Source organism: Dreissena polymorpha, chromosome 2, assembly GCF_020536995.1.
Source record: "Dreissena polymorpha isolate Duluth1 chromosome 2, UMN_Dpol_1.0, whole genome shotgun sequence".
NCBI lineage: Eukaryota > Metazoa > Mollusca > Bivalvia > Myida > Dreissenidae > Dreissena > Dreissena polymorpha.
Genome location: NC_068356.1, coordinates 9,821,540 through 9,842,585, shown reverse-complemented (window position 1 = coordinate 9,842,585; position 21,046 = coordinate 9,821,540). Strand labels below are relative to the sequence as shown.

At 34.8% G+C, this 21,046-nt stretch overlaps 1 protein-coding gene across 1 annotated transcript; it reads left to right on the top strand.

Moving 5' to 3' along the window:
* The first annotated feature begins 482 nt into the window (after window positions 1-482).
* LOC127870236 (NADPH oxidase 5-like) lies at window positions 483-18,622 on the top strand. The gene is made up of 19 exons (XM_052412880.1): window positions 483-570; window positions 1,966-2,093; window positions 3,417-3,497; window positions 4,545-4,656; window positions 5,441-5,591; window positions 6,315-6,525; window positions 7,731-7,917; window positions 8,402-8,606; window positions 9,067-9,248; window positions 9,768-9,959; window positions 10,553-10,685; window positions 11,336-11,455; window positions 12,093-12,127; window positions 12,974-13,069; window positions 13,790-13,914; window positions 16,246-16,333; window positions 16,700-16,876; window positions 17,504-17,596; window positions 18,160-18,622. The coding sequence occupies exons 3-19, from the start codon at window positions 3,478-3,480 to the stop codon at window positions 18,289-18,291; spliced, it is 2,259 nt and encodes a 752-aa protein (XP_052268840.1). The 5' UTR covers window positions 483-570; window positions 1,966-2,093; window positions 3,417-3,477; the 3' UTR covers window positions 18,292-18,622.
* Window positions 18,623-21,046: the final 2,424 nt, after the last annotated feature.

Sequence of the window (21,046 nt, the reverse complement as noted above, 5' to 3'; positions counted from 1 at the left end):
ATAGAAAAACTTATTCCAACCGAATATGGTACAATGTTTGTACCATATTCGGTCGAAAATTGTACCATCTTCGGTCCGAGTATGGTACATTTGTACCATATTCGTTTTTGTACCAAATACGGTCCGACAATGCTTTACATCACTAAAAACATGAATACTACTTCAATCAACTATTTTTCCATTGAATATTATTTTATAACTGTAAAAAAATAACGAATATTCTATGAAGCCTGATTGTGCTTTTAATTTGTATTTATGTTTTATCTACTTGTTGACAAACAATCCCCATTTCATTTCGCAACTTAAGATTACGGGTTTTAAAATCGTTAGTTGAAAAAACAACAACAATACAGACCATTGAAACAATAATATTTAGCATACAACAAATTAGTCATTGAACATTTTTACGAAATTTAAAAAATAAGGTTAATAAACTGGCTAGTTTTTCATTCGATGGTTATTATATGCATGCTTTCAGGCAAAAGGAGAGTTTCGAAAAGTGAATCAGTGCCGCTGGAGGATGCCCTTGATTCATATCGTGATGTAAAGATTACCATTAATGATTTTAAGGTAAGCATAGACGAATAGGATGGTAACCATAAAACAAAGCAAAATCATAAGCATAATCTTACTCAACTATATGATTGAATGTTTTATAAAAGCATGCTATTGCCGCATTCTTAATGCGTATTGAAAGATGTATTTGCCCATATCGAAGTACCGTTTTTTGCGATATTTTTTGCCCTTGTACATGTACATTGTATTAATTGTTAGCGTATTTTAAGGTACGATTATTAGATAGTCTAATGCGTAGCGTATTTGGGGCTTTATTTTTGCTCATATCATAGTGCGTAACTTATTATAGAATTAAATTGAACAGCACATACTGCAAAGTATTTTAGGTTAATATTGCTTATATCCTGTCGCGTAACTTTTATTGCTTAATATTGCGTAGCAAATACTGCGAAATGAATCTAAAGAAAAAATATATAAATAAAATCCGTAACGTGACATGTCGTATAATGCTACGATGGACTTAGAATATTCGAACCACACACTGGGCACGATCTGAAAATGCAGGGTGCCGAAGCAGCTGCTGGTTTTATCGAGAGATACTGACTGCTTTCCCGCCAAGCGCCCAGAATAAATGATAAGAATTGAATTGATTTAAGATATTCATCAGTTAAGGTGACACATGTCAAACTGGCTGGCCCCATTAATCGATGGGGGGGGGGGGGGGGGGGGGGGGGTCATAATATTAAACAAATTCTTTAAACATTTATTAATGTGTATCGTAATGAATCATCCACTTGCTGAGCTAAAAAGGCGCATTTAGTGGTACCGCATGCTCGTTCTAATCCATATGTATATCATATGCTATGATATTGTTAATAAGCAAATTCAGTGTTATATAATATTTTAGCGTGTTTATGATAATAATTCGTATAAACCAAAGCTTCTCTTATATTTGCTATCTCAAACAATTACGCATTGGCATTAGATAATGTGTTTTAGTTTTGAAGAAAATGGCATAACAATGGTCACCATTTAAACTGCCGAACTTACAAAAACACAACTTTTCAGGAGGGCTATTTTTTCATTTGTATAACTAAATGCAAAATGCCGAAGTTACAATAATAATATTTACGCACAGACGGACGCATTTTACAAAAATATTCAGCTTCGCATTTTTGAATTTTCAGCTTGGCATTGTTGCATATTTTTATTTCCACCTTCACAGTTCGGCATTTTATCATTAGGCCGGTTTGGCGTGTTCTGATTGGTTAGGCGGTTCGCCGTTTTTTGGGCATGTGCGCACTAATTTCCCGCCCTACACATTGCAAAAATCACGAAATGTCAAAAAAATGTAGATTCGGCATTTTGAATGGTGACCATCGAAAACTTAAATTTACAATCGCTTTAAACAAAAGATAATATTAAAATATAATTCAATCATGTATATAGAAACATAAAAAGACGTTATACCAGCAAGACTCGACCGGAACTTTTCTACCGTTAACTAGGCAACGAAGGCCTGGTACTTATGTCGATAGTCTCCGTAAAGCAGAAACCCCGCCTCCTTTGGACGAGGAGTAAGTACAACCACTCAACTCTTATCTTATTTATTAAAGGATTTTATTCACCTTCTTCGACTATGCGTCTTTAAAAAAAATGTCATGAAAGATATTTATTTTGGTGGCGGTGTTTATTTGTTTATATCAAAATAATTGAATGTTTTTACCCACGTACTTTTGAATGAAACGTTTTGAAAATCACTGTTAAGTACATTATGCATGTTGTGTTTTAATTATGTTTTGTGCTAATGTTAGTTTTCTTGAGGCAAGGCAATGTCTACGATGACCCTTTGATCAAATGGAGAAAATATTACAGGGATTGCATTTACGTTTGAACCAAAGTTTCGAGCATATCATAATTGAAGTACATTATAATCTAAAGTCTTTCATTAGGCTTGTTCTTATTCGGCTTGTGTTTTCATGCAAATTCATTAAGCGAAACATGCCTATATTTAGAAAAATCGCTGTATTTTAGCTTCTATTTTGTTCATCCGAACCTTATAGAACTTCCCTGACATTTATTTTCGATTTCCTTACACTTCTACAATTGTAATTTCGGAAAACCTGCGATAAAAACTGCAAATGAATTACTCACATTCTTTCTTAAAGCAAGCCTTTCGTAGAAAAGCAGAAATTGTTCCGATCCCGCGCTAATAAAACAATCAAGGGAAGGTTTATATTCGCAATGCGGCCGTCATGTAAACACGTTCTCACTGCGACATGTTTGCAAAGGAACCGAACATTTGCATATGTAATTTGCCACATACCATCAATAAATATAATACATATGTGGTTAACGGAAACAGAATTTTACTCTATACTCTATACTCGATTTTTCTCCACCAATACCTAATGTAGTAGATAATCGAATACGAAAAGCCCTAATATCTATAAGCGTTTTAATTTTTCCGTATCATAGATGCAGTAGTACTATAACATGTTCGACTAAGGCAATTTTCGCCATGCATCAAAAACATTGTTTACATTACGTTACGTTATTTGACGGAAAAACTACTGACCCTACATTAGCTTGTTATATTTGTTGCTATTTAACGAGTAATATGAAAACAAAACAGATATATATATGTATAATAAATGGAATATTACATTAGTGTGGTGTTATGGGCACGTACATGACTCTCGTTAGCTGAGCTTCTCGAGAAATACAACTTTATACAAACGACTCGACTTATAAAAATTCTAAGTACCTCATATCAGCGTGATATTGTTTTTGTATTACTTTTTTTAATGGAATTTTTTTATCCTTTTTGTTTTCACTGTAGATTTAATAATTATCATTTTAACGTTTCTTGTATATTTCATTATCGTTATGTTCTTCAGATATTTACGAAGTTCCTTAAAATATTCCGAGGAACGAATCAACGGAAGAAAACTATTGTATATGCAGACGGGACCGATGACGTACGTTACACATTTGAAGTTATAAGTTGTGTGTTATTATATAACCGGAATAATTGCTTGCCATTTAAATAATCACGCTAGTAAATTGCATGTTAGCATAATTGTGTCTTGTTCTGATAAAACTGGACATAATGCATGTGCGGAAAGTGTCGTCCCAGATTAGCCTGTGCAGTCCGCACAGGCTAATCAGGGACGACACTTTCCGCTTAAAGTATATTTTTGGTAAAAAGGGACTTCCTTTAAGCGAAAATTACCATTAAAGCGGAAAGTGTCGTCCCTGATTAGCCTCTGCGGACTGCACAGGCCAATCTGGGACGACACTTTACGCACATGCATTATGCCCAGTTTTATCAGAACAAGACACATATCGACTATCACGACTACTTACTCAGCTTCTAGCACAATAGTGCTACAAAAGTATCGTTTATCAATATTTCAAGACGTAAATCATTATTGGAATTTCTTTTAAAAACATATAAGGTGAACAATAAAATAAATCATGTTTGCTTACAAGAACAACAATAATGATATACCCAGCTATAATCGTCGAATGTGATAATAATGTTACCCGAATAAACATCTTATACTTAGAAGTGTATCGGTCTATAAAAATAATATAAATATATATATATATATATATATATATATATATATATATATATATATATATATATATATATATATATATATATATATATATATATGATAATAAGTGAAGAAGAACAATGATGTTTGCGGTTTATTGTTAAATAACATCTAAATTTAAAATTATTCAACCTTATTTATTCAATAACATTGTTTTGATATCTGTTATGTATTGTTTGCTATACGTTTATTATTCATTCCTTACATTGTGATTGTTTTACTGTTGACCAAACGAAATAATTTATTGCTGATATGTCAACCGAAACTATTTTGTTATTTCAACAACAGAAGCAAACGTAGTTTTGATTTTAAGGGTTAAATAAATATTTCATGGAAATACGCTATTTTCTACGCATGAGCTAAATTTGCATATTTTACGTCATTCCGTGTTTCTCAAAACAGCGCCGAAGATGCAAAATGGCTGAACTGGCTTGAGAGCAAGTTTAAGGAAATCGCAGGAGCGGATGGTAAAATTGGCCAAGAAGAATTTCAAAAGGCTCTTGGACTCAGAAAGGTTAATACTATACTTATTTTTAACATTATTTAATATTGACTTCCTTAAACATATTTTAAGAGATCAACAAACGTCTCAAAATTCGTTGTGAATTTGAATTTTTTGAAGACTTCAAATGGACGAACTACGTTGTTAAATGTGTTCTCGCCATGCTTTTACATGTATTTAGCGTCTTTAATGCGTTTATGCTACGTTCTTCACAACGTGTTATGGTTAATGACATGACGTTTAATCCGGGGATTCAATTATGAAGGCTGATTACTAAATTCACCAATTTAGATTGTAACTTAACTAAATATCATAGAAAGTTAATTGTTTTTATTGTTTGCATATGACGCCCTTATTCTTTATAGGACGATCATTTGAGTCGCGTTCTGAGAAAACTGGGCATAATGCATGTGCGTAAAGTGTCGTCCCAGATTAGCCTGTGCAGTCCGCACACAGGCTAATCAGGGACGACACTTTCCGCCTCAACGTGATTTTCGGTAAGGAGGTACTTCATTGAAACAAAAAATACCATAAAGTGGAAAGTGTCGTCCCTGATTAGCCTGTGCGGACTGCACAGGCCAATCTAGGACGACACTTTACGCACATGCATTATGCCCAGTTTCCTCAGAACGCGACTCAGTCGACTTTTTGTTTTCGGCGGCCGCCCCTTCGGTCGCCAAATTACCGACGCCATATAATTATGAAACAACTTGTGGACAGCCATCATTCTTAGAATAGCTTTTAAACCTTTCAGTTAAAACACAAGTCGGGTTATTCTTACTGTTTCTTGTTTTAGTCGTTTTTCACGGAACGTTTTTTCGAGCTCTTCGATGTGGACGGAAGTGGTGACATCAAACAGGAAGGACTTATTCTCGGATTACGCATGCTTCTGAAAGGAACTCATGCACAGAAGCTTCAGTTCCTTTTTGATGTCTACGATGCCGATGGTACGTTATAAATAACAATTTAAAACCCCTAAACTGCAACTACAACTGTTACAAACACTTTCGAAATTATCGTCATCACACCATCACGTCTTCCACCACACTAACCTCTACCCTTATTACAAAACAACAGTCGTACTACTACTTCCACCATATCCTCCACCATCACTGCCGTAACTAGAACTATTACCGCCACTAAAAGCATTACCATTTAGAAATGGCGCGGCAGAGGCCGACGCGTATCCCTATTCCGCATGTTGTTCGTAAAATGAGTGAAAATCTCTGACCCGGCTCCACCCAACCCCATAACTTTTGACCCAGGGGTCAGATCAAAATTCCAAATAGTGCATTGTCGCACATATGCTCATAGCTACCATGTATGTAAGTTTAATTGTTCTAGTGCTAATAGTGTAGGAGGAGATAGTGGTCAGGACGGACGGACGGACGGCGGAGATAACCACATAATCCCCACGCTTCTCGAAAAGCGTGGGGATAAAAATCACCACACAACCACGACCTCTACCACTTTCACCACAACGACTACCATATCCACCCCAGTATCTCTAACACGCACGCAAACACAACTTTTCATACCAACAAAACTACTACTTCTATCATCGCTTCCTTAACAACCAACATCACCACAAACGACAGACCCACCTATTCCACAACTTCCATTACTTCACCACGACACTTCAAACAGCTTGTCTTTTAATTCCTCGTCAGGAAGCGGAAGCATAGACCGGGACGAATTACTGAACGCCCTAAAGGCGTGCATGGAAGAAAGCTCGCTATCACTCTCAGCTGAAAACTTAGAAGATCTTACGGACGCACTATTTGACGCCGCGGACGAAGATAAGTCCGGTACGATCACGTTCGAGGAGCTCCGAAACGAGATTGAGAAACATCCGGGCGTTATAGAGAACCTTACATTCAGGTGGGTACCTTTAAGAATGCTTCTTGGCTTAAGTCGGCTAATAAACACCAGTTTTTTATTTCATGATATTAAACATGAATATAAACCGACGTGCATTAAGTCGATAAAACATACAACGAGTGAAATAAACAATGTTCTATTTAATAAACATCTACCAATGAGTATTGCATTGAATTTTGCTTTGAATAAAATTAGAGATACATTGTTACTGTCCTGCATTTTGAAAAGAACAGGTGGCTTCTAACATATCACATTTTTGACATGTTTTTTGTTTAATTGAATATGATTGTTTTTTACCAAAAAGTATGAAATTGTAGTTGATTGCGAGAAATGTGTTGATCTTATAAAAAATATAAACACACACACACACATGAATACAACTGCTTTTTTTCACTCGCGTCCTGAATTAATGATTCAAACCAGTGACATTATGTCAACGGGCAAGCGCGTGCAGTGCAGCGATTTGTTTTGCAGACAGGCAAAAAATTAATAGAAACGCTAAATTAGGTCAATTACTTTTTTATACGCACAAAATTCAAATGTATCCATGCAATGCATGCATAAATTAAAATTTAAGACAAAATACACGAGGTTGTATTAACATTTTAACGAGTAAAATATTCTACATGTCTTAACTGCGTTTGGCCTTTTACCACAAGTGAAAGGCCAAAATGGAGTCTGCTATGTTCTTGCAGTAGCAACATAAAAGCTGGTAAATTAACGTTTACACGACAAGTAGAGTATCCTTCTACACAATCACTTTTATGTCGGCTAAATTGTTCGATGAGAGCGCTTGAAATAAATAAAGTACGATTACACACTAATATTCCCTCCGATATATATCTTTATACATGATTCAGTGTTTTGCTCTGAATAGTAAAACACTTTTATTGGATTAAAAGGTATACTCATTTGAGATACATTCCGAGAAAACCAGACTTAAGGCATGTATCGTCCCATATTAGCTTTAGCACTCCGCGCAGAATAATCACGGAGGACCATTTCCGTATTTATGGAAAAAAAACTGATTAGGAAGTTTCTGCTCAATGAATATCCAGTCTAGCTGAAAAGATAAGTCCCTAATTAGCATGTGTGGACTAAACAGGCTAATATGGGACTAGAATCCCATGCATTAAGCCCGTTTTTACCAGAAAACGACTCATTTAAATGTTTTTGACATGTCTTAAAGCGTCTTTACCCTTCAGTGTCGCACAATGGCTACGACCACCTGACAAGAAGAACGATGGTAAAAGTCGCCATCGGTACTTCACAATTGACTACTGCAAGAACAACCTCCGTAAAGTGATCTACTTTTTGGTGTATTGGATTCTCAACGCGGTCCTCTTCGCCGTGGCGATGTACCAGTATCGGGAATATACCGTCTGGCTTATGGTAAATACTAGTATACTGTATCGAATAATTCATTCCTTTAATGCCGTGCATTTAACTATAAAAGCTACAGAAAACACATGAGTGAGGCAAATATTGAATATTGGAACGGTCGAGATAACTTAATTTCGTTTTACACTTAAAGCTTTCAGCATGAAGCCTCATAAGTAGATTGTCAGATCTGTTAAGGAAAACTACAAGCCTTACAAACTATCAAGCAATCCTGATGGATGTATTTTCATCGTTTATTTTGTTGAGCATTACCTAAACATTCTTTATGTTTGTTTAATATATGCTTTGTGTGTAAATCGTCAGCATTTTATGCTCGCTATGAGACATTATTCAACACAATCTATTCGTTCAGTTCTATATCATCTATGAGAAGAAAACATTTCACACAAATCTTATCACTCCACGGGACAGACGAAACGCAATAAACAAACGTAAAACCATTAGCTTTTAACGTTCAATTGTGTCTATATTGTAGTTTGCGAGAGGTGGTGGCTTATGCCTGAACTTCAATTGTGCCTGGGTACTCGTACTGATGCTGCGCAAGTGTATCACCTTTCTGCGCATGACAAAACTATGTCACGTGCTTCCGTTCGACCAGCATATTTTGTTTCATAGGATGACGGGCTTCGCAATAGCGTTCTTTGCAGTGGAACACACGTTTGCACATATTGGCAATGCTGGTATAATTTCTTTAACATGCCTTTGTGTCGTCTTTATTGTATTGTTTTCTATTCTTTTTTTTTCCAATTTTGAAAAGGCTGCTAAACATCATCATTTATCATACCCAATTTAGTTTCTTTAAAGCTTTTTCAAGAACGTTCTTGAGCTTCTCATGGTTATATCTAAAAAGACACAAAATGAAGGGATAAATAGAAAAGCAGATAGTCGAGTTGAACGTTTTGAAGACTACGGTTTTTATCACAGTAGATAATCCAGGAAATGGGATGCAAGAATTGCTCGTTTTTACAGCCATCATTTGTTGGGAAGTTAGCACCTAATTGCCTATAAAACACATTCTCTAAAACTATACAGCAGAATCCAATAGGCTGACCTCCGTTCGTAAAACATTACTAACTCAACTTTGGCTATGTTTTTGCAACCGGTCAATTGCAAAAACACCGCGCGTTTCGTATACTTCAGTGGCCATCACGGTTGATAACGCTGCTAATGAAACCCAAGCTTGGGAGGTGCTGTTCACCACAGTTCTCGGCCATGGGTTGGTCGAGGGCTCTGCCTATATTACTGGATGGATCCTGATGATCATCTTGATAGTCATCGTCATATGTTCTCTTCCGTTCGTAAGACGCAGCGGTCATTTTGAGGTAAGACATTGAAACCAATACTTGTCTCGTTGGAAACCAATTGTTTGGGTCCTCTCAGCGATGAAATCTTTCTTATATTTACGCCCTAAATCTTTAATCGGATATTATGGAAAAAAAATCAACGAATGTACCCATCTTTACAAACCTACGAAAGCTCATGACGCCTTAATACACGGAATACACTTATGTTCCCGGTTATTCGGGAATGAGTGTTAAACACCAATGTGTCCATCTAGATCATTTCTTTTATGATGGGTTTTACAAAAAGGATCTTTCACAAATATTTCGGCTGTTTCTTATTATGCTTTAAAAATAAGGGAATACAATCAGCATCGTTGAAACCATGTACAATGTGAACACCGTATTTGTTTAGGGACTTTAGTGGATGCTTGATGTGATATAACTATATTATATTTGACTAGAAAGATTACTGCTGCTTTAAGTGTTATAACTATATTTGTATTATTATTTGTATTTTACTATTCTAGTAACTCACACAAAAGTATTGAATTGTTGTAGGTATTTTACTGGACGCACATGCTGTACGTCCCCTTCTGGATCTTACTAATTATACACTGCGATATATTCTGGATGTTCATTGTTGGACCCGGGGTAATCTTTCTTTTGGAGAAAGTTTCAAGATCAAAACTGATAAAAATGGTGCGTTATGGAGATACATACATCGAAGGTGTGAACTTACTGCCCTCCGGGGTAAGTATTCGCCCTTTTTTTCTTTTAAACATTCAATGAAGCAAAAGTTGTTTTACAAATTTAACGATAATTATCGTGAAAATGAAATTTACAAGCAATATCTGGCCGAAAATCATCCCCATTCTTATCATCAGAATAATAATAGTATTAATCATCATCATCATCATTATTATCATCATCATCATCATCATCATAATCATCATCATCATCATTATCATCATCATCATCATCATCATCATCATCATCATCATCATCATCATCATCATCATCATCATCATCATCATTATCATCATCATCATCATCATCATCATCATCATCATCATCATCATCATCATCATTATCATCATCATAATCACCACTATAATTAATAACATAATCATTATCCTTATTATAATCATCCCTATCATAATCACCATCGCCATTCCCCTCATCACCATTATCATCATAACCACTATCGTCTATTTGACTTCAAAATTATCATTTCAGCTAGCATCATTGTAGTGACTTTATTCAAATCAACTTTATCATCGTTACCATCAATCACAGCAGTAGCATAATCTTCAGCACTAAATAATGCGTTTATTGCGTCTCAGGTCACTCATCTTGTTATCTCACGACCAACCAACTTCCGGTATCGACCAGGTGACTATGTCTTCATACAAATACCGGAAATAGCAAAGTTCGAGTGGCACCCTTTCACCATCAGCTCGGCACCTGAAATGGAAGGTAACAGAACCTTACAATCTAACTAAAACACACAGACTTTAAACAGAAAAAAACAAACAACAGAATCCCTTGTTTGCGTAGATTTTAAGACCAGTTTTATCTTTAAAGGGAATGCCTTTTATTGCGTTATAATCTGAATTTCGATAATATTATTTTTTTAAGTATATTTTATTTGTTCTGTGTATATTCCGGGCGGAGTGTGAAGTTTGGCGCTCCTAAAACCCGGTTAAAACTATCAACGCTATTCGGTGACCGCAGTTTTACTCATGTTTGTTTGTCTGTTATGTACATGTGACTGTAGTAAACTTTTGTTTAGTTAAAACACATTTATTTACGAACAAACATGTTATACATTTGCATAGAATATACAGTTACAAATAAGTCACGTTGTTAAAACAAAAAGGATTAGAACGAAAGATCGAGACCTTATAAAGTTCTTCTCCTTTTGTTTCTTTGGGAACCAGTACTGAGTATGTCTGAATTTAGTTAAGTTTTGAAAGCTCGACGATGTGTACGATATATAAGAGCCTTCGGTGAATCTGCATATTTAATTATTTATTTATCCTTAACAACGGTCATTTTTGAGGGCTAATTTGGATATTTTTATATCACAATTGATTACTTGTTGATTAGTCTTGGTGTACCTGCAGGTCACATATGGTTGCACGTTCGATCAGCAGGACATTGGACACGGAAGCTGTATGAATACTTCGACAAGTACGACGTAAATACCGCACAAAACGCAGATCAAAACACCGTCAAACGCAGGCGTAATACTTATTTATATTTGTTTTCGCCATTGTATGACACATGACGATGGGTGTTATTAGAGACAATGAAATAAATACAATGTAATTAATACCATACGTACTTTATTCAAGTACTACTGTTCAAATAGCGATAGTTACATGTTACAATAAATTAAGTAGCAATTAGTTTTTAGAACTCCTATGTATACTTGGCTTTATATTGCTCACTAGTTAATACTTTGTCATTACTAAGTATTTCCCGACATACCATTTCATTCTTTAATGAAAAGTATCCCCCCATCATGAATGGATTTTTGAAAATAAACCCCATCTGATAAAGGTTAGTGTGTTCCTACATGTTAATAAAGACCTAAGACGTACACTATTGTGACGAATTTTGTTTCTTGTAATGACGTTTTTTATGTTAGCATGTAACTTTGAGCCTTTTAATTGTTTTATTTCAACAGAAAACGCGATTTTTAGCCTAGCTAAATATATTCGTCTGTTTTGAACATTAATCTAGCATTATTTTTATGTTCTAAGAATAAGCCATATAAAATAATTAATAACGTAAACAATTGAATCATGCTGAAAGTTTTACTTAAATTGTTTCCGAAACAATTTAACAAAATTAATTATCTGAAATTATTTGTTGCAGGAGGAACATCGAACAAGTTTGTAAAAATTGAACAGGTGAGTTCAACCCTGCACATGTTAAATTATTATTAATCAGTTGTAATAGCCAAATAACCAATTCGTCAATCTCTAAGCAATACAGCCTAAGCCCTTTTAACAGCTAAGCCCTACCTGATAACGTAGTGGTAAGCGACCTTTTTGGTCTTGACAATTCGAGTTGTATGTCAACAAAATCGGATATGTCAAGTAAATTGAGTGGTGATTGTTCGTGTTCTTGTGTTATCCATACAGCTGTTGTTCCATGGTTCCATTGTCAAATTTTGTCAAATGGTCGAGTTAAACGTTAATCAATTTCTCTTGCATGACAGTGATAGTCGATTGTGGCATGCGTCCAATTACAGTGCAACGGCACCTTTTATAATGCAGCAAAGCAGATGTCGCAAGATAGATATACTATACCAGCAATGTTTAGTATTGCCTTTAACGTAATATTAGTATAATGCTATAAATTATGGCTCCATTAAAAACTCGTGACATAATGTTCATCTATATCTGTGTAAGTCGGTATTATATGTTTTGTACTGTACGGCTTATAATTCAAAGACCATTCAGTTGTCAGAAAAATTGTCGTAATTGCTCGTTTGCGTCTTAGATCAGTTGAACTGTCGTTACAAACACCTTTTCTTTATTCTTCGATGCTAAAACCTTTTAAATATTGTCTATCGATTCAAACAAGTTATGTACAGCTATTTTATGTGGTAATTTTTTTATAACATTATTGTATTACTCAGATATTTTGTTAGCGTCTGGAAAACATTCAACGTGTTTTCAACTGAGACATTTGAATTATTGCGAATATCGTATTTGTCAAAATGTATATTCATAGAAATTACTCACTTGCAGGCATATTCTCGCCAAAATGAGGTGAGAAAATCGAGAGTGTCCCGAAAGTCAAGCAACACACCGTCCAAAGAAACGCATAAAGACGTCAATATCAAGGTTGGTAAAAACCACATGTTAGGAAATCGTGGTGTGTTTGAAAATTAACACCGATTCGAGGTGATTTAACGCAGGAATTAAGAATAAATAACGAGGGCATTTCATCAAAGGTATGTATAAGAACAACCAGGAAAATCATAATTTCCATACCAAGACACACTTTGTATGAATATAATGTATTTTAATGTAAGGGAACATAAATTTCGATTTGGAGCTTTTGTTATCATACCTACATAGGGTACGATTTGTGAAAGCAGTTCAGTTTTTATAAGTGCGTTGTATTAAATCGGCCAAACTACAACAATTTTGATTAATTTTTCGCATGCATGATGCAATTAACCTCGATGAAGTTCAATGAGAACGAATCACAAATACTGGAGTTAAATGTACTTCGGCTGAAATACAACGATAATTATATGCAAACATTGTTGTAATTAATACATGATCTGACGAATGTCTTTGCGATTGAAATAAAAAACCATATTTAATTATGCTGTAACCAGTTAGTTACTAGCCATTGCATTCATTTGTTAACATGGAGATACCCCACCCGCCCCCCAAAAAACGTTAGACAGTATTGCTTTCGAATGTTGCATTAATTCCATCAGACACGAGTATAATACCTTTCTGATATCACGTTGTAAATTATTTTTAAAGAACCTTACACTTAATTAGAAACTGAAACAATGTCTGCTATCAGAATTTTTCTTTATCTTCCAGTGTTTTATTGACGGCCCGTACGGTACGGGAACAAGAGAAGTATTTGACACAGAACACGCCGTGTTGATTGGTGCAGGTATTGGTGTCACACCTATGGCCTCGATTCTGCAAAGTGTCTGGTACAGGTACGTACTTCACCGAAACATTTGAATTTATTTATTTAATTTGAAAAACAACTGAAAAGCTGAAATAGTGTTTGAATGCTTAAAATATAAACCTTTTTGTTTTGATTTTTTGTCATTTTGTTTTTTTAGAGTGTTTTTAAACAACGTTTAAACATTGAACCATAGCTTTTGTGATTGTGTTTAATAATTATTGACTAAATGAGCATTATAATGAATGACAATTAAACGTAACATGTTTTTGTATTTAATAGTCGTTTGAATTCATGCAAATGCTTCTTGGCAATAAATAATTTTTCAAGTGGTTCTAGCATTTGTAATAAATTGTTTGCAATATATTTCTGTGGAATACAGCTTACAAACATTTTAAGGCGGTTGTAGATTTTCATTTTTTTAAGTAGTATGGTTTTTTTTCTTTACAAGGTTTAACCAAATGTGGTTGATAAACATTCACGGTAAGTTTCGATATGTAAATACGTTGTGCGTGTATGTTTTAACAAGATTTTCAATGGTTCGTGTATAATATGTGTATTGTAACACTTTTTATACATTCTTGTTATATTTTAGAACTAGCATGTGATACATTTGTTTGTAAACATGTCGTAGATGTACAATGTTATTGAATGCTATAGGCTCGCATGCTTTTATGTTTATTTGTGTAAAGATGGTGTAAGTACGGAATCCGGATAGTGTCATCTATAATCTCGCCCTTCTTTCATCAAGGGTGACACACGAAACACGAAGCGATACACGATATTTTGCGCGATATTCGCGGCGACAACGCGATATTTGTACTGTTCAAATATCGCTGTAATAATATCGCCTGTCGCCTGTTGCGGTTTCAAAAGATTAAAATGCGAAAGTCGCCCTTTTATATGCGATATCTCTCACTTTGAACATGACCGTCCGCACTTATCGAACGCGATCGTCGCCCTTTATGAACGCGACCGTCGCCCTTTTATAGGCGATATCTCGCATATAAAATGGCATTCTAGATTTTTGATTACGCGGCAGTCGCGGCGACGCACGATATTTTGCGCGACAGTCGCGGCGACGCACGATATTTTGCGCGACAATCTCGGCGACGCACGATATGTTGCGCGACGCACGATATATTTAACACGATATATCGCCTTTTGGATTACCTACACAAGGGCGATGAATCGTGTTAGATATATCGTGCGTCGCCGCGATTGTCGTGCAAGATATCGTGCGCCGCCGCGACTGTCGCGCAAAATATCGTGCGTCGCCGCGACTGTCGCGCAAAATATCGTGTATCGCTTCGTGTGTCGCCCTTAATAAAAGAAGGGCGAGATTAAAGATGGCACTATCTGGATTCCGTACGTAAGTGATCCACTTTCAAAATCAAATTAATTTACACAAATCAGACCTTCATAAAATCCATACTAAAACAGAATTGTACGCATATTGTCTTTAAAAACCTTGCTCACTGCGTTGCATGTACGGCGAAAAATGCATTCATGATCTATATAAGAAGGAAATTATCATTACGTATAACGACTCAAAATTAAAATAAAAGTATCTAACGTCGTATGCTCGATGAAAATGGATAAAGCATCTCATTTACCTTAAAACAATAGTAAGTAAAGGATGGTATGACTTAAGTTTACCTTAATAACCATTTATAGCTCGCTAGCATTAATCTGACACTGAACTTAATGCGTGAAAATATTTATTATTATCATTATTATTATTATTATTATTATTATTATTATTATTATTATAATTATTTCGGTGGTACTTTCCGGTGGTTTAAAGAGAAATATAAGTAAATTAAAACTGATAATTTCACTGTTTCAAACAATGAAATTAACCGTTTCAACTGTTTACTGTGAAATGACGTCATTTCGGACGAGATGACGTCATTATCCCAGCGAAATTCTTTAGTTTGACTGTTAAACAATGTATATAAAAGGTGAAAAAAAGCTTAAAATAAAAAGAAAATTTTGTTGGATTCGGTGAAATATCGTTTTAATTCACTCGTGATCAGAGAAAATATATATTTCTATGATCACCTCGTGATTTAAAATCGATAATCCACCGAATTCAACAAATAATTTATTTATTTATTTATTTATTGTTTGAAAGCATCACAGATACCTAGTAAAAAACATTTCTAGACAACTAACTGAGTGGTATCATGTCTTTCCCGTGACAAACAACGACGCGATCAGCGCATATCGATCATGAATATATTACACAATTAAAGCGTTTAATGCAAATGTGTATTCAAGCATCACTTTGATATCGGCGATCTATGTAAGCTGCGGTACAGTTATATTGCTATAAATGTGGACTCTTGATTCATATTAGATTCAGCGAAAAAAGACAGACGTGTCCGAACTGCGACCACGTGTGGTACCCGATAGACGAGGAGGAGATGGACATGAACTTGAAAAAGGTAAACTTTATAGAATTCGATTTGCTAGGAACTAATTTACAATACAGATGCTAAAACAAACGGTAATGACATTTTGATTGTTCCTCCGAAAAATGGAATGTTCTTACTTTCCTAAACGAGACGTGTTTCTAGCAGTAGCCCTTATATAATGTAAACCGATGATAAACTCTTTGGCTTTAGATTGATGATAGGTCTATGAAAACAAATTGGATTGCTGTAGACCAAAATGGTGCGAGTATAACGTGACCTTTTTTCCAAACATTTCAACCGTACGCAGCATTTGATTTGAGACGGTCGTCTCATATCGATAAACCAAAATCGAAAGATTATTTTGCCCTTTTTGTGTAAAACGACTTTTTGTTTCAGTTGGACTTTGTATGGATAAACAGAGATCAGAAAAGCTTCGAGTGGTTCCTCACACTGCTGAACAAGCTAGAGATGGAGCAGAGCGATCATTGCGGGCCCCTGGAAAAGTGCATCCAGATGCACATGTACATGACCGCAGCACAGAAGAAAACCGACATGAAAGGCATCGGATTACAGGTAACAAGAGGATATTAGTTGCTTCCGGTATATACTGAATTTTATTTTACGATTGTTCAAAGATATCACGCATAGTGTGATATATATTATATGATCCAAAGTGTATTTAAATCTACCAAAACCGTATGTGAACATTTAAAAGGGATGGGGTGTTTAGGTTTGCGCTAGTGATAACGTTATGAAGTTAAAAGGACGTCTTTTCACAGCTTTAGCTGTTTTCACAGCTTTAGCAATATAAGAAAGGTTTCCGTCTCCAGATGATTGTTTTACAAATATGTTCAATACTAGCGAAACAAATGAAAAATTGTTCGTATTCCAAAGTAGACGAGGTATACTGGAGTCGCATTTGTATGTCTTTTCTTTCCTTTCATATGTCCATAGACACAAGCTTTTCAACGAACGACACTCAAACCCCTATGCATCGTTCCTTGTTTGGTTCTGCACGTAAACAAATTGTAAACGTTGAATATGATATATAATGCCCATTTTGATTTTAATATTTATACAACCTCATTATTACAACTTGCTACATTTCATGATATATGGCATTCGGGTGGGGGGGACGGGGATGTAACTACTGTGGACATCAAACTGCAAACCTGGTAATATCATATACTGTGTTTGTAGATTGCGTTGGATCTAATGTACGAGAAAAACAAGAGAGATCTGATCACGGGTCTTCGAACGAAAACAGAGCCAGGTCGGCCTAACTGGAATAAAGTAAGACATGTGTTTTAATTATTATGATACATTATCATTATTATTATTATTATTATTATTATTATTATTATTATTATTATTATTATTATAAATATCACATAAATTCATACCTATTAAAGCAAGTTATATGTTGAGAAATCAGTAAGGTATTGATTCTTTGTAGCTAAGGATTGTAAAAAGACATTACCATCCCAAGTGTGCATTTTTATAATGTTCCATATTCAAATATAAAATTCGAATAATGTATTCGTATTCATGATTTTACATTAACGATAGTAAACCTAACGTATAAATCCAGACATCAGAGTACATATCCATGAATAATTGTTGCACAATTTGAATTGTTAAATTTAAGTAGCTGTGTTTGTTTTTTATAAGCAAGTCTTTTAGAAACGATTTAATTTTGATTAGACGCAGAAAACAACAAGATTACGAACAATATGGGGAAGGGTTTCAAAATAATGATGGCGTAGTCGAAAGACAACGAGGTCCCCTGATAGGACCGAAACAACTTCTCTGATAAACATGTTCACTAATTGTTCATTATTTGCTTTATTTCAAAGATATTCAAAGCCATCAAGAACGAAAACAAAGGTAAGGTCAAAGTTTTCTTCTGTGGAGCGCCAGCACTTGGGAAAACAGTCAAAGAAGCCGCCGCGAAATTTGGTTTTGCATTCTCTAAGGAAAATTTCTAAAACTTGATAATCAAATTACTTCATGTGTTCATGTTTAATCAAATTTTGCGCTCAAACACTGTGTGATTTTTAGACTGCAAGTTTTATTTTCAACTGCATGACGTTTATATCATTAAATACGTGACAATCACTTTGAAATGTGAACAACACCAACATACCCTATTGTTAACCGGCGAACACTAAATTAAGAAAACTTGCAACAAAGTCTGATGTATCTGCATAAGAAGTTCGTAATGCAGATCGTCGTATGCACTTGATTCGAAGTCGATGTGTTTATTGACCTGGGTACAACAAGGTGAATTTGAATGCGAAGGGCCATACTAGCCGTTTGTGTGAAACGTCAATTATATTTATTATTTTGTATCATTTATTTAATAATTTTTATGTGTTTTTAACTTTGTTTTATTTGCTATGTTCATTGTAACCGTGGCATTTTAGCACTTTTTAATTACATGTGTACGTCCTTTACTTACTATTTTGTGTGAGCATGCTGTTATATTTCAATGTATTTACTGTTCTTACGTTAGTTTGAACTAAATGAACTTATATTTGGACAATAAAACATCCATTTGCTAATGCAATATTTGAACATTAATTATTTGTTGTTTACTAGCAATTATTTATTGTTAATTGTAACACCACTTATTGTATTTGTTATTAAAACGTTTCTAAAATGCCTGCTCATACTGGTTTTGATTGTTGTCGGCATCTCCCTAGTATATTATATTTATCAATGCACCGTTTGTCTCATGGAAATAAGTTCGTTATCAAATGCACTACGTAGTAATGTCTGCAGACAAAGAACAAAATAGATCGGTACTAAAATGGAAAATACATAAGCAGAAAAAAAGTTTTGAAACTTTTAGCTAACCGTAGCTAGTTACTTGAAAATATTGTCGATTTATATTTGTATAATAACGAAATTATTGAACCGTTCTAAATCCCATATATTTTAATATGTAAGAACAAGAGAAATCGGTATGTTAAGCCCTGGTAGAGTAAAATTATTTTATTTCATTCTAAACTGGCACTAGTTCTGGTAAAAAGAACTGTTAAACTGCGATAACCAGAGCATTGCTTTCTACTAGAACTACACATAATCATGAAGACCAGTAAGTAGTATGCGCACTAGTTTTACAAATGATGCAGCATGTGTTGATTTGGGGGAAGCCGGTGTTTCCCTAAATACTTTCACATGATAGCGAAAAAATGAAACTCAAAAATATTACCAGGAAAACTTTAATATTTACATCTGCTATTCTTTTTATAGCATTGAAACGCTCGATACATAGCATTCAAAATATATTACCTGGTTAACCCGAAATTTATTTTTTGTTACTGCCACTTGCATAAATCAAAAATTAGTACCTGCAATGGCATTTAACTAACTGTCACTAAATTTACTTAATTTACAATATTGTATGTTAACTTCCAAACACAAATAGGTATGAGACAATTGAAATCTAATTCACATCGCTATGGTTAATTCTAGGCTTATCATATATAAGAAATACAAATGCATACACGTATCATCTCAGACTCACATAATCAAGTGATTTTACGGCAATTTATTTTTGTACAGTTTCAACATTTTATGTTATTACAACAGCTTTTTTACAAACATGAACAAAATACAGTAAAAATGGCAACAGGGATAAATGATTATATTTAAATATTGAATACATTCGGTTTATAACTGTGTTTAACCAATATAAATACAACAGAAGAGCAATTCACATTTAAATTAAATTAAATAAGGATGAAATCAATGATCGCAGTAAAGTAGTTTATTGGCATGTATTCAATTTTGCCTTTTACTATCGCAATTGACAAATTGTTTTTGGTTCCCTCCAAAATGTAAACGCAGAACATGCATAAACAGATCAACTCGACCGTAAAATCGCCCACTTCAATCCGTAGCAACAAAGTCAAATATAGCGGTATTAGTGCAAGAACAAAATGTTAAGAAAAGCACTAGTTAATAAACATTTCAATATTGCAGTAAGAAATCTAACATGTTTAGAGCACCTGTCAATTTAACGCATTGTATTCGTGAAGGGACTGGAAATTAGCTTAAAAATTGACAATCAATTGTTTGTACGGCAAAACAATACAGTTCTAATGCAACGAAGAAATGATATTGTACTCACAGGCAGCAGATAACCTTTAATAACTTTAATATTCAATAAACTTCGACTTTCTCGCTACATGTCTCTCGTGTTTCGTCTACAGATGTAGACTATTTTAATTTTATGACGCGTCATCTGGTTGGTTATTCTAATAGCCAGCATTGTGTTGGCCAATGATATGGCGTTTTACAACCGAGCATTCGGTCGACAAAAAATGGCAGCAAAAACAGACATGTAGCGAGAAAGTCGAAGTTAATTGAATATTAAAGTTATAAGCCGAACAGGAGATCGGTAAGTTGTGTTATCACGTTGCTTTTAATATCTTTTAAAGAATCCAATTTCATTAGTTCGGCAACTGCATGGAAACATATGTTAGTTCTCGATGAAACGGTCACGTCCCGTGTTCCACAATCTTTAAGCAATAGGCATATAGTGCGTTTCATACCTTTTGTATATATAATACCTATACGAGGGGTATTTTTTCAAACTGTGTATTTGTGTCAATATTCGTTGTTCTAAAGTCACATTAGATGTACATTTGACAATCTGGAACCCTGGGGTAAGCTTTGGGGGAGTGGTAGGGTCCGGGGGTGCAAATTAATGATACTGCTTCCTGTGATTGTACT

Excerpts from the sequence above, each read along its gene's own strand:
- LOC127870236 (XM_052412880.1), top strand. The coding sequence starts at position 3,478 with ATGCAGACGGGACCGATGAC. Across the intron at positions 9,960-10,552 it reads TGAACTTACTGCCCTCCGGG|GTCACTCATCTTGTTATCTC; the intron begins GTAAGTATTCGC and ends ATTGCGTCTCAG. Across the intron at positions 17,597-18,159 it reads GTCGGCCTAACTGGAATAAA|ATATTCAAAGCCATCAAGAA; the intron begins GTAAGACATGTG and ends TTTATTTCAAAG.